This window comes from Eleutherodactylus coqui, chromosome 13, assembly GCF_035609145.1.
Source record: "Eleutherodactylus coqui strain aEleCoq1 chromosome 13, aEleCoq1.hap1, whole genome shotgun sequence".
Taxonomy (NCBI): domain Eukaryota; kingdom Metazoa; phylum Chordata; class Amphibia; order Anura; family Eleutherodactylidae; genus Eleutherodactylus; species Eleutherodactylus coqui.
In genome coordinates this window covers 9,487,044-9,499,761 of record NC_089849.1, presented here as the reverse complement: position 1 = coordinate 9,499,761, position 12,718 = coordinate 9,487,044, and the positions used below count along the sequence as shown (strand labels likewise).

Here is a 12,718-nt window from a genome sequence, read left to right as displayed (position 1 = left end):
CTACTGTTGTTGCTTTCATTTGCAGGTGAAATGGATTCACAATCACTTCGGCTTCCTGACTGGACAGATTGATATCCCCATAATTGACTTGGGGTTATACTGGAATACTTCAGTGTTTCCGAAATGTTGTTTTCCAACCCAAACTACTTCTGAGAAGCTACGGTGGTGTGCTGGAGTTTAACGCAGTTGTCCCACCTGTAGAAGTTATTCCTTATCTACAGGTTGAAGTTAACAGACTGATTGGTTAAGGGTGACCGCTGGCACCCACACCAATCACCAGAATGACGGTTGCGAAGGTCGCTACATAAATGGAATGTTGTGCATGCTTTACCATTGCTCTGTTGGTGCAGGGACCTCGGGACTTTCTCATGATCGTTGGGGGTTCTAATGGTTGTACACAATTTTGACATCCCATTGACTTCAGTGGGAATCCATGCCCTGACTCATACGGCGTTTACTTGTGATGTGGTTTTTGCATGGGAATTGAGTTAGGTGGAGACATAAGGATTTGCCCCATTGATTGAATTTCGATGCTGAGCCAATTACTGGCCGCACTGAGATAGTGATTGGCTGCAGCGGTCATGTGTCTCTGCTATCGGTGACATCATCGCTGCTGCAAGGAGTACAGGCACCATCAGAACGGGAGTGGTGGGGGATCTGATGAGGGGAGTATGGCTCTGGCTGCTGGTGAGCATCTTTGCAAAAATTGTATGTGCCCGGATGACCCCTCTAACCGGTTTATGCCCCAGGGCGTACATTCATGTTCCGGGCGTGCTGAGTTTGTATGGAGTGGGATTGACATGCAAGGTAGGTACCAGCTGTCTAGGACAGCAGACACCCACCCACAACAGATGCGATCAGCACTCACACTGATCGCAGCTGTTAACCCTTTAGATCAGCTGTCAATTTTAATAGCAGCATTTATATGCCCCGATTAGCGTTCGAGGGTCCCGAATGGCCCCCCTGTGATTATATTCCAGGGCGCCGTTTAGTTGTCATAGCTGCCTGCGGCCTTCTGAAGGCCCCCATGGCTGCCATATATGAATGCCTATTAAGTCGTGCCTGTGGATTGTATGTGTCAAAATGTGATATAATGTAATACAATGGAATTACATTATAATGCATGAGCGATCAAATGATCACAAGTTCAAGTCCCCTCTGGGGACAAGAAAAACCCTTCTATTCTCATATTTAAAAAGGAAAATAAAAATCAAGATTAAAAAACAAAAACAATTTTGGTATCGCTGTATCTGTAGAAGTCCGATCTATCAAAGTAATGCATTATTTATCCTGCACAGTGAAGATCGTCAGAAAGAAAACATACAACGTCAGAGTTCAGCTTTTTTGGTCACCCTGTCTTCAAGAAAAAATGATCAAAAAGTCACATGTACTCCAAAATGGTGCCAATGGAAGAGCCCTCATTATGGAGGTCAGAAGAGGGTGGCAGAAAATAATTTTTATTTTTTTTCCAAAGATAATTTATTTTTTAAGGGCGTGTTTATTGACGTGTAAAAACGTTTGCACTGCGTACGTCAAAAAAGAAAAATCGCACCTACAAATGGTATCGTCCTTAGGGCGCCTTCAGACGACCGTATATCGGCCCGGGTTTTCACGCCCGGCCAATATATGGCGTCCGACTCTGCAGGGGAGGAGGCTGGAAGAGCCGGGAGCAGTGCACTGAGCTCCCGCCCCCTCCCATTGCAAATAGTGATGAGGGGTGGAGAGGGGGCGGGAGCTCAGTGCACTGGGGCAGAGTTAAGTTCCAGAACTTAGCTCCGCCTCTCCCATTGCAAATAGTGGAGAGGGGGCGGGAGCTCAGTTCCTGCTCCCTGCTCTTCCAGCCTTCTCCCCCTGCAGAGAGGAACGCCGTATATCGGCACCCGGCCAATATATGGTTGTCTGAAGGCGTCCTTAGAATACGGTTATCGTGGTTTTCTCTCGCTGGGAACAATCACATTTTGCTCTATCGCCGACACCGGAGCAAACTGTCTTCATTAAGAATAAAGTTATCGTGTCAGTTTTGCCGCATTATGTCGTGAAAACAAGACCCCCCAAAGATGGCAGATTTGCAGTTTTTTTTTTCCATTTCACTGCACTTAGAAGTTTTTAAAAGTTTTTCAGTACATTATATGGTTTATAAACTAGTACCATCAAAGAATACAACTCGTCCCGCAAGACACAACGAGCCGTCAGACCGCGAGGTCAGTGGATGAATACAATAGTTAGCATTTTTTAAGAGGAGAGGAAAAATAAAAAAAAATAAAAAAAATCCTGTGTCATTAAGGGGGTTAAACTGCGTTTCAAGTCCCCTCCATTTTCAAGAGATCTGCTTGCTGTCATCCATCCAGAAGCTGAGAACCTGAAGACCAAGTTGCTGATTTCCCGCCCTGTTCTCCCCTCCGCTCACCATTCTTTGGGAGCTGCACTTATTTTCTTTTTGTCTTGCGGTTTTACACTTAAAAACGCCTTTTGCAAGTTGTGTTTAGGAACAGCGGGACGTTCTCTGAGAGCGATTAGAGGAATGCAGCAGTGGTGTGCTTTGTCCGGCCGCCAGCAAGATTCCAGTGCGTAGAATATGTTTCACATAATATGCCCCTCGTAGAGCCCTCTTTGAGTCTCTTAGTATGGCACCCGGTGGTCCGGCAATGCTCAAAAATAGCCCCACAGTCAGTCCTATCCTGTGACACGCACAGCGGGTGGTAGCATCTCTAACAGTTGTCTTCAGGGCTTTTAGGGTCAGAAAAGTTGCAGATTTCCTACAATGCCTCTTTCCCACGGCCTTTGCGTTCTAATGTATATACAGTGACTCCACCAGCAGCAGAATAGTGAGTGCAGCTCTGGGGTATAATACAGGATGTAACTCAGGATCAGTACAGGATAAGTAATGTATGTACACAGTGACTCCACCAGCAGAATAGTGAGTGCAGCTCTGGAGTATAATACAGGATGTAACTAAGGAGCAGTATAGGATAAGTAATGTATGTACACAGTGACTACAATAGCAGAATAGTGAGTGCAGCTCTGGGGTATAATACAGGATGTAACTCAGGATCAGTACAGGATAAGTAATGTATGTACACAGTGACTCCTTCAGCAGAATAGTGAGTGCAGCTCTGGAGTATAATACAGGATGTAACTCAGGATCAGTACAGGATAAGTAATGTATGTACACAGTGACTCCACCAGCAGAATAGTGAGTGCAGCTCTGGAGTATAATACAGGATAGAATTCGGGAGCAGTACAAGATAAGTAATGCATGAACACAGTGACTCCACCAGCAGAATAGTGAGTGCAGCTCTGGAGTATAACACAGGATGTAACTCAGGATCAGTACAGGATAAGTAATGTATGTACAGTGACTCCACCAGCAGAATAGTGAGTGCAGCTCTGGAGTATAATACAGGATGTAACACAGGATCAGTACAGGGTAAGTAATGTATGTATACAGTGACTACAGTAGCAGAAAAGTGAGTGCCGCTCTGGAGTATAATACAGGATGTAACTCAGGATCAATACAGGATAAGTAATGTATGTACACAGTGACTCCACCAGCAGAATAGTGAGTGCAGCTCTGGAGTATAATACAGGATGTAACTCAGGATCAGTACAGGATAAGTAATGTATGCACACAGTGACTCCACCCGCAGAATAGTGAGTGTAGCTCTGGAGTATAATACAGGATGTAACTCAGGATCAATACAGGATAAGTAATGTATGTACACAGTGACTCCACCAGCAGAATAGTGAGTGCAGCTCTGGAGTATAATGCAGGATGTAACTCAGGATCAGTACAGGATAAGTAATGTATGTACACAGTGACTCCACCAGCAGAATACTGAGTGCAGCTCTGCAGTATAATTATAGTCTGCCTACATCTTCTAGTTTTTTGCACGTGCCCCTTTAATGGATAGCAGTTCCTTTGACATGCTAGGACTTTAGCCCATGACTTGGAGACTTTGATTCCTCATCGGAGATACAGATCTGTGGGATTATGGAGGGAGCGGGGTCCTTTCTCGGGGTCCGGCACCTGCGCTCTGCTCGGTAATGATTTCAGGATGATGGAATCCAGACTCCGGGATGGATTATAAATTCTCATTTGATTTCATTTACTTCTGAAATGCTTGAAGCCAGCTGTGCCCCGAAAACCTGATCCGTCAGCGCAGATTTGCAAAATTGAAGTCTCTTGTAGTCAAGAATGTCTTATTACATACAAGCGGTAATAGGTAGCAGGGGTAAACAAGAAGAAATGCCCCCTCCCCCGGCCTGGAGGCTAATTGAATCCATCCCCTATTTTTTTGTTCAGTTTACAAAGATTTGATTGTTTTGTTAGGAGGCGCACATGTGCCGGGACGCGTTTCATCTACATGGATGCTCGCTCGGCTGCTGCGACTTTCTTTGACATCTGGTCATTAGGGGAATTGAGTCATAATGTATACTAGGAGGGATGGGCAGATGGGGTTAATAGGGCCATTTAGAGCGGCGTGCGCTATTAACCCGTTCCGTGTAAATCCACATGGTCATTAGCGGTCTCCGCAGTAGTTCTTAGGAGACTTGGATCAGACATGGGGTGGGGGGGATTTAAAGGCACAAGACAGAAAACTCAATTTCATTAAAGGGTTTGTACTGCAGTTACTAATTGGCGGTCACGCGCAGTACAGTTTTTTTTTATTTGTTTTTCCCACTCCGTTGCTTGGCAATGATGCGGGTACCCGCAATCCGTACACAATGTTAATTGAGTATGGGCTGCAAGTCAGACAGCCTTCATTGACATCAATGGATGCCGTCCATGCTGAGTTCGTGGCAAAATAGAGTATGCTGCGGTATTATTCCTGCTCGCGGGGTACGTAATTCATATCTGCGAGTGTGAACGAAAATGGATGTCTTTCAATGCCCACGGTTTGCCGGGGATTGCGATTACGGAATCCACAATCCAAATTTGCCCGTGCGAGCCCAGTCTGAAGGATCTCAGAGTCCCAGCTTCCCCCTGCATGCTTAACACCTTCCTCAGACTATTCTGTTGCATTATGGGTAATTTAGTGTCGCCTCTCACCCAATACAGCCCTGAGATGCAACATGTAGGAGTTCACTCTTAGGTTTGCTCTGGGGGTCAGCACAGCGCTGACCGATTCCAAGTAGCAACCAGCAGATTTGTATGTCATTTAGAGCTGCATTCACAATTCTGCTACTTTTCTACAGCCACTCTGGCTTCTGCAGCTCATTAAATGGGGTTTTGCTCAGGATTGGTCATACAGTTGGATCAGTGGGGGTCCTCCAATCACTACACCCGCCAATCAGCTTGTGAGTGTTGTGGCCTCTTCAATGCATACCAGGCACAGCGCCATACATTATATAGTGGCCGTAGCTGGTATTTCAGCTCAATCCCATTTGCTTGAATGGGTCTGAGCTGCTCTCAGGTCACGTGACCGATAAACGTGACGTCACCGGTCTGAGAAGAGGCCGCAGCTCTTGCCCCTTTAAACAACTGATTGGAGGGGTTCCCTGGCAGTGCACCCCCACTGAGCATTGGCCATTAATATCTTAGTGTCGGAAAATCCTTAAAGTGTTCCCCCTGCTGGTTGAAACCTGCACAGTGCATATTCTGCAATAAAGGGGTCTTATCACAATTGACTATTATCACCCCCATAGGATAGTTAATAACAGTTTGATCAATTGGGGTCTCACCACTTAGACCCCCACTAATCCCGGGAGTACGGGACCCTCGTTCTTGGTACTGGTTAGGGTCTCCCCACTGATAAGACTTTTAGCACCTATACTGGTGGATGGGTGATATAAGTCACTCCTGGTACAATCCCTTAAACCCCTTACCACCCCAGGACATAAATGTACATCCAGGCTTGGAAGCAGTTCTCGCAAATGCATATACATTTACATCCTATGGATCTGCAGCGTCCGAGGAGCGGGCCCACAGCCGAGGAGAAGGCGGGGAAAATAAACATTACTTCTGTCACGGCGGCTCTACCATCTCCTCCCCTGGGGGTAGCTCAGGACCCGTCTAAGTTACTGCTGGGGAAGGCCACAGGGGAATAGTAACCAGGAGTTACCTCAATGCCCGTTGTCACTCGTGACGCCACCGTTCCATCCTCTGTGGTGAAGCCTGACCTTGTAAAATAACTTGGTCCACACACAGGGTTAACTTTTCTGAACATAACCGGGAACGGTCGGTAATGTCCATTTACTGAAACTTCCATAACAAGCTGATACAGATACAGCAAGACAAGGTGGTGTGACAGGGAGGACAATCCACAGTCCTAGTTATCTGTGTGATCCCACTCCCGGCGACTCTCTTTCACTCTCTCCAACACTCTACCGCTCCACACTCACACTTATGGTTCCAGAACATGCCAAGCAACGATCCCTCTTCTCACCCGGTACTTAGTGGTAGCACCGGCACGTTCCTGGTAGAATAATCCCAGGCCGCACATCATGGCATCGCTCAGCTTCCTCCATTCTTCACATCCACACACAGACCGATTAGGTAGAGTCTTTATGTGGGCAGACTCTCACAGACTTTTGGAAGGCTGACTCTCTCTTTTTTTTGTTGCCTGAAGCCAGAAGAAGACCCTTGCACTACATCTTGCAAACACATATATTTCACAGTTATATGGCAAACAACATGGTACATTTTCCAGACATAACCCAGACATTAACCTATTCAGTGCTGCAGAGGTGCAATACATATCAAATGCATACACATTGTAGATGCTGACAATACGATTGCACAAGAGAAACACATTCAAACTTATGGAGGGGCCCCGCTAACTCTGGGCCACTACACTGAGTCCATGCTATCTGCAGCCGAAGCCGGCTGTGATTGACAGCAAGCCTCCCGCTGCAACTGTGGGGATGGGTGAGAACACTAATACCCAATGTTAACCCCTTACTTCCAGTGATCAGGGTTGATTGCAGCATGTAAGGGGCACACAGAAGGAGGGCACTTCCTCTGTGACATGATCAGCCCACCGCCATGAATTTGCAGAGGGCCAGTGGATTGTCATTATATGTAACCAATAGTAACTACAGCTTGCCACACAAAGAACGAGCCTCACACGGCCGTGTTGGCGGAAAAATACAGAAAAGTTATGGCTTTTGAAAAGTGAAGATGAAAATTCCCAAAAATCGTTGCGTCCTTAGGACCCAAATCGTCCGCCACATCGGCGTTGTCTTCCACCATGGGCCACACAAATTATGCTTGTCCCTTTAAGTTGTTGCTACTGTGAGGAGATACGAGCCACCGACTGTCCGCCCGCGGTTTATGGTGTTATTTCATTTCCAATCTGCATTTTGTATTATTGGAAAGGAAAAAAAAGCAAAAAAAACCCTGCGATTTAGTGAGGCTGGCGTTCCCGCTTCGGGCGGTTAATGACCCGCTCCACCTTCTGAATGATGGAAGCTGCAGATCCTATGTGACGGTTTTGGCAGCGTCCTTCCTGTAATATTTTCTCCAGCGCGTTTTACGATATTTTAATGTTCTGCTGGTGACCTTGGCTGGGATCCCCGGAGCACATCAAAAGTCTCACACACCCAGAATAAACAGCTCCTCTGCCCGGGCTGGCGGCTGTGCCAGTCTCTTGAAATTTACACATTTATCAATTGGCGGGCAGAAGTCTGCAAACGGAGGAGCCAAAACTCAGAGATTTAAAGGAGATGTCCCGCGCCGAAACGGGGTTTTTTTTTTTTTAAACCCCCCCCCCCGTTCGGCGCGAGACAACCCCGATGCAGGGGTTAAAAAAACCACCCGCACAGCGCTTACCTGAATCCCGGCGGTCCGGTGACTTCAATACTTACCGCTGAAGATGGCCGCCGGGATCCTCTATCTTCGTGGACCGCAGCTCTTCTGTGCGGTCCACTGCCGATTCCAGCCTCCTGATTGGCTGGAATCGGCACGTGACGGGGCGGAGCTACACGGAGCTACACGGAGCCCCATAGAGAACAGCAGAAGACCCGGACTGCGCAAGCGCGGCTAATTTGGCCATCGGAGGCCAAAAATTAGTCGGCACCATGGAGACCAGGACGCTAGCAACGGAGCAGGTAAGTGAAAAACTTTTTATAACTTCTGTATGGCTCATAATTAATGCACAATGTATATTACAAAGTGCATTATTATGGCCATACAGAAGTGTATAACCCCACTTGCTGCCTCGGGACATCTCCTTTAAGGTTTATTTATGGAGGGAGTCAGGTGATCTGGAACGAGCCCCCATGTGTGGACAGCACGGGGGCAGAAAATCGAGCGGCTCGTGGTTACATTTCCCGATAGTTCACATTTCAGGATCTCCATGGAACAAAGGACAGTTCGGATGGGATTCTGGCGCTGAGTCCGCTGCCTTCTAATGACTAGGAGCAGGGGCTTGTTTTTTGCTTCTGCATGGAAACCATCATCAAGCAGGTAACTGCTGCTGACAGATCTTACTGTGGCTTGAATATGGAGAGTAGAGCAGCAGGGCGTTTTTTAAAAGGGCTGTCACCTCAGTATTAAAGCGACCCTACAGTCCGGGGGAAGAATTTTTCTAAGGACCAAAAGGGAGGAGTTATATTACCGGGCGCTCTCCTTTCCCCTCATTGTGCTGCTGATCCGCTTGTTCCTTGGGCTCCTTTGTGTCCATCCAAAATGGTAGCAGCACTTTTTTGATGCACGCTATATATCAGTAATCAGACACTGCATGCTGCTTTTGGATTGGCCGGCACTGTTCATGTTCGCTCAATTCACTTTCAGTGCGACTGCAGAGATACTCAAGTGGCATTTACTCAATTATTTCTGGCAGCCCCATTAAAATTAATGGAGCGCTGAGTGCGTATGCTTAGCAAGTGCTCCATTCACAGCGATGTCACTGCAGGGGAAGAAGTGGCAGAAGAGCGGGACCACACAGGAGTCCTGTTCTCGAGATCAGTGAGGGTCTCAGTGTGAGACCCCCACCAGTCAGCACGTTATCCCGTCATGTGGATATCCTAGGGATAGGGGATAACCTGAAATTCTGCTACAACCCCTTTAAACCGACCCTTCAGTTTTAGAAGAAAATTCTGCCCAAGGGGAGAGGGGGGATATTTTCTGTAGTTATTTATTTCTGCTCCCCCTCTGTTTCCCGTCATCCAAGATGGCCAATGCAATCTTCACACTAATTCCCACAGTGTTAGACTACCAATGCACTATATCTGCTCTCTGATTGGTCAGATCAGCTCAAATGATCAGCATTGGCCAATCAGAGACCAGTGCACAGTGTACATTAAGTGCTTAGAAAAAGGGCTGCAGCCATCTTGGATGGACGGATGAAAACTGGTCCGCACTTCAGTAGCGGTGAGCGATTCCAGCGACCTCATTGGTTGTTGGGTACACCCCCCTTTGGAGATGTGCACGAGTGGGCGGCCCATTAAATAAGCAGCAGGGCCGTAGGAGGGTCGGCAACTAACCCTAACCCCTAACCCCTAACCCCTAAACCCAAACCCAAACCCTAAACTCAAACCCTAAACCTAACCCTAAACCCAAACCCTAACCCTAAACCTAACCCTAAACCTAAACCCTAACCCTCCCGCGGGTCTCGTGAAGTAACACTCGTGCAGATCTCCAAAGGGGGGTGTGTACCCAACAACCAATGAGGTCGCTGGAATCGCTCACCGCTACTGAAGTGCGGCTGAAATACAATATATGCGTCCAGAACTGGAGGATTGGAGGAACAACTGCAGGTAATACGCCCCCTGCTGTCCTTGGAAAGGATTTCATCCCAAAACTGGAGGGCTGCTTCATCTCTCGTTACTTCATGTCTCGTTACTTCCGTGACTATTTGCACACTTTACATGATGCCTTATTGTTTTTCTCTCGTAGTGGAACACGATAAAGAGTTCTTTCATCGGAGACGTCACCATCGGGAGTTCCGATTCGATCTTGCCAAAATCCCCGAGGGTGAAGCGGTGACGGCGGCGGAATTCCGGATATATAAGGATTATATTCGAGAGAGATTTGACAACGAGACCTTCCAGATCAGCATCTACCAAGTTCTGCAGGAGCATCAAGGAAAGTACGTGAATAGAAACCACATTACAATAGAGGTCGCAGATACATGGAAGAAGATAACATGGGGGGCTGTGAGCTGGGACCCACTATTACCAATTGGCGCTCTGTGATAATCCTGGGCCTCCTAGTCTGGTTTCACTGGTGCCATGTTGGGCATAGTGGAAAAGGCCCCATTGGGGTCCAGCCATATTATTGGATACTGTGACCTTTTCATCTATCAAGGGGTCCCAGGCCATATACCCATGCCCTCCCCCCCCCCACAATGTTATCTATTGAATGCTGGAACCCTCAGCGATCCTGAGGCTGTTGCGTTTCAACACCCCTGTAGATGTTCAACTGCCGCTGCATTCACTTCTATGAGATGTAGGGAAATGGCCTGTCCCACAGAAGTGAAGTCAACGTCATTCCATTCACATGGGGCATTCTGCTGCACTGATCTCAGGGTTAGTGTTGAGCGATTATTGAAATATTCGGGGTGGGAGTGCCCTACCCTATCCTCAAAACTAATCAGAACTGCCCAATTCTGACTCCAATTAAAGTCAATGGGTGTAAAAATCAGGTTGACTAAGGTGGTGGTTCTTCTTCTATGAATCTGGCTCAGTGGTTAGCACTGTTATCTTGCACTGCTGGGGTGCTAGGTTCAAATTACACCAAGGATAACATCTGCATGGACATTGAAAGACTGCAGACAGATGTGAATGCAACAACTGAGCCACCACACTTGTCCTTTCTGCTCCACAGGAGGAGGAGAACAAGAAGGATTAACACAAAGAGAACATACAAACTCCATGCAGATGTTGTCCATAGTCCGCCGTGAACCTAGAGCTCCAGGCCTACAAGGCAACAGTGCTAACCACTGAGCCACCAAGCTTCTGTCTCCTCCTGCTGCTTCTTCTTCAAAGGACATATTCTTATTTTCCTTCTTCCTCTTCCTTCTCCTCCTCTTCTTTCTTATACTGCTTCTCCTTCACTTTCTTTTTATTTCCCTTTTCCTCTTTAGGAGGAAGAAGAAAGGAAGAACAAACATGGTGGCTCAGTTATTAGCACTGCTGCCTTTCAGTGCTGGAGTTCTTGGCTCAAATTTGACCAAGAGTAACACCTGAATGGTGTTTTTATGTTCTCTTGATACTTATTCCTCCTGATCTTCACCTCCTCAGGAGCAGAAAGCACAAGTGTGGTGGCTCAGTTGTTAGCACTGCCGCTTTACAGTGCTGGAGCTCTGGGTTCAAATCTAACCAAGAGCAACATCTGCATGGAGTTTTTCAAAATATTATCCTTGATTAGAGTTGAACCCAGGACCCCAGCAGTGCAATCTGGATTTGTAAAAATTAGCCCAATTTTATTGCCCGACCGATCACAACTAGCAGCACTACTCAGGATCACGGGGAGCCCCTGCGGTTGGTCCCCAGTGATCACACCTTTATCCTGTGTTAACCCTTTAATGGGACCTAATGGGTACAGGTGGGGGTCCTACTGAAGTCTTGCAGGGTGTCCAGTGAAATCCTGCTCTCCACAATGTCCCCCTGTTCTGGCTGATAGAGGGGCTCTGTAATCGCTGAGCCTCTTTACATCCATGCGCCCCAATGGTGGTTGCTTTAAAACACTACAGAGTGCTTGTCCTAATGACAGGGTCCCGCTAAACGTTTCCTGCACAGTGAAGACAACATGGCTGCCATCATGTCTTTTTCTTGACTACTGTGACATCACCAGAGCATGAAGTCATAGAAATATTTAATGGTGCGGTGGGGAGAGCAGCCGGCTCTGGTTACTGGGGGATTGTACATCTGCTCTTGTCTCCCGGGGCTGTAATAAAATACGAAAGTAACAGTGATTATGCCGTCATCTGTAGCTCCACTGAAGAAAACGCTAAATTAATTTATTTTCATTTCACATGTTAAGAAAAGTCAGATCAATGGGGCCGAACTAATGGAAAAAGCACGCAGGACTGTCATGTAGGGTTTAGGTGAGGATAATCAGCCGTGCTCCAGAATAAATCCCAAACCTCTGTCATCATAGATTTAAGGGGAAACCGGATCATGTACCAAGACAAAAACCATCAGAGTTACCCATGAATTACATTACATTACTTACCCTGTACTGATCCTGTGTTACATCCTGTATTATACTCCAGAGCTGCACTCACTATTCTGCTGGTGGAGTCACTGTGTACATACATTACTTATCCTGTACTGATCCTGATTTACATCCTGTATTATACTGCAGAGCTGCACTCACTATTCAGCTGGTTGAGTCACTGTGTACATACATTACTTATCCTGTACTGATCCTGAGTTACATCCTGTATTATACTGCAGAGCTGCACTCACTATTCTGCTGGTGGAGTCACTGTGTACATACATTACTTATCCTGTACTGATCCTGAGTTACATCCTGTATTATACTCCAGAGCTGCACTCACTATTCTGCTGGTGGAGTCACTGTGTACATACATTACTGATCCTGTACTGATCCTGAGTTACATCCTGTATTATACTCCAGAGCTGCGCTCACTATTCTGCTGGTGAAGTCACTGTGTACATACATTACTTATCCTGTACTGACCCTGAGTTACATCCAGTATTATACTCCAGAGCTGTACTCACTATTCTGCTGGTGGAGTCACTGTGTACATACATTACTTATCCTGTACTGATCCTGAGTTACATCCTGTATTATACTCCAGAGCTGCAC

General features: G+C 46.9%; 1 protein-coding gene across 1 annotated transcript in view; it reads left to right on the top strand.

Moving 5' to 3' along the window:
* Window positions 1-12,718, top strand: part of BMP7 (bone morphogenetic protein 7) — a 72,210-nt gene that overhangs the window by 44,119 nt on the left and 15,373 nt on the right. Inside the window, exon 2 of the mRNA XM_066587952.1 lies at window positions 9,839-10,031. Coding sequence (XP_066444049.1) covers window positions 9,839-10,031 — 193 coding nt within the window. The remainder of the gene's footprint in view (window positions 1-9,838; window positions 10,032-12,718) is intronic.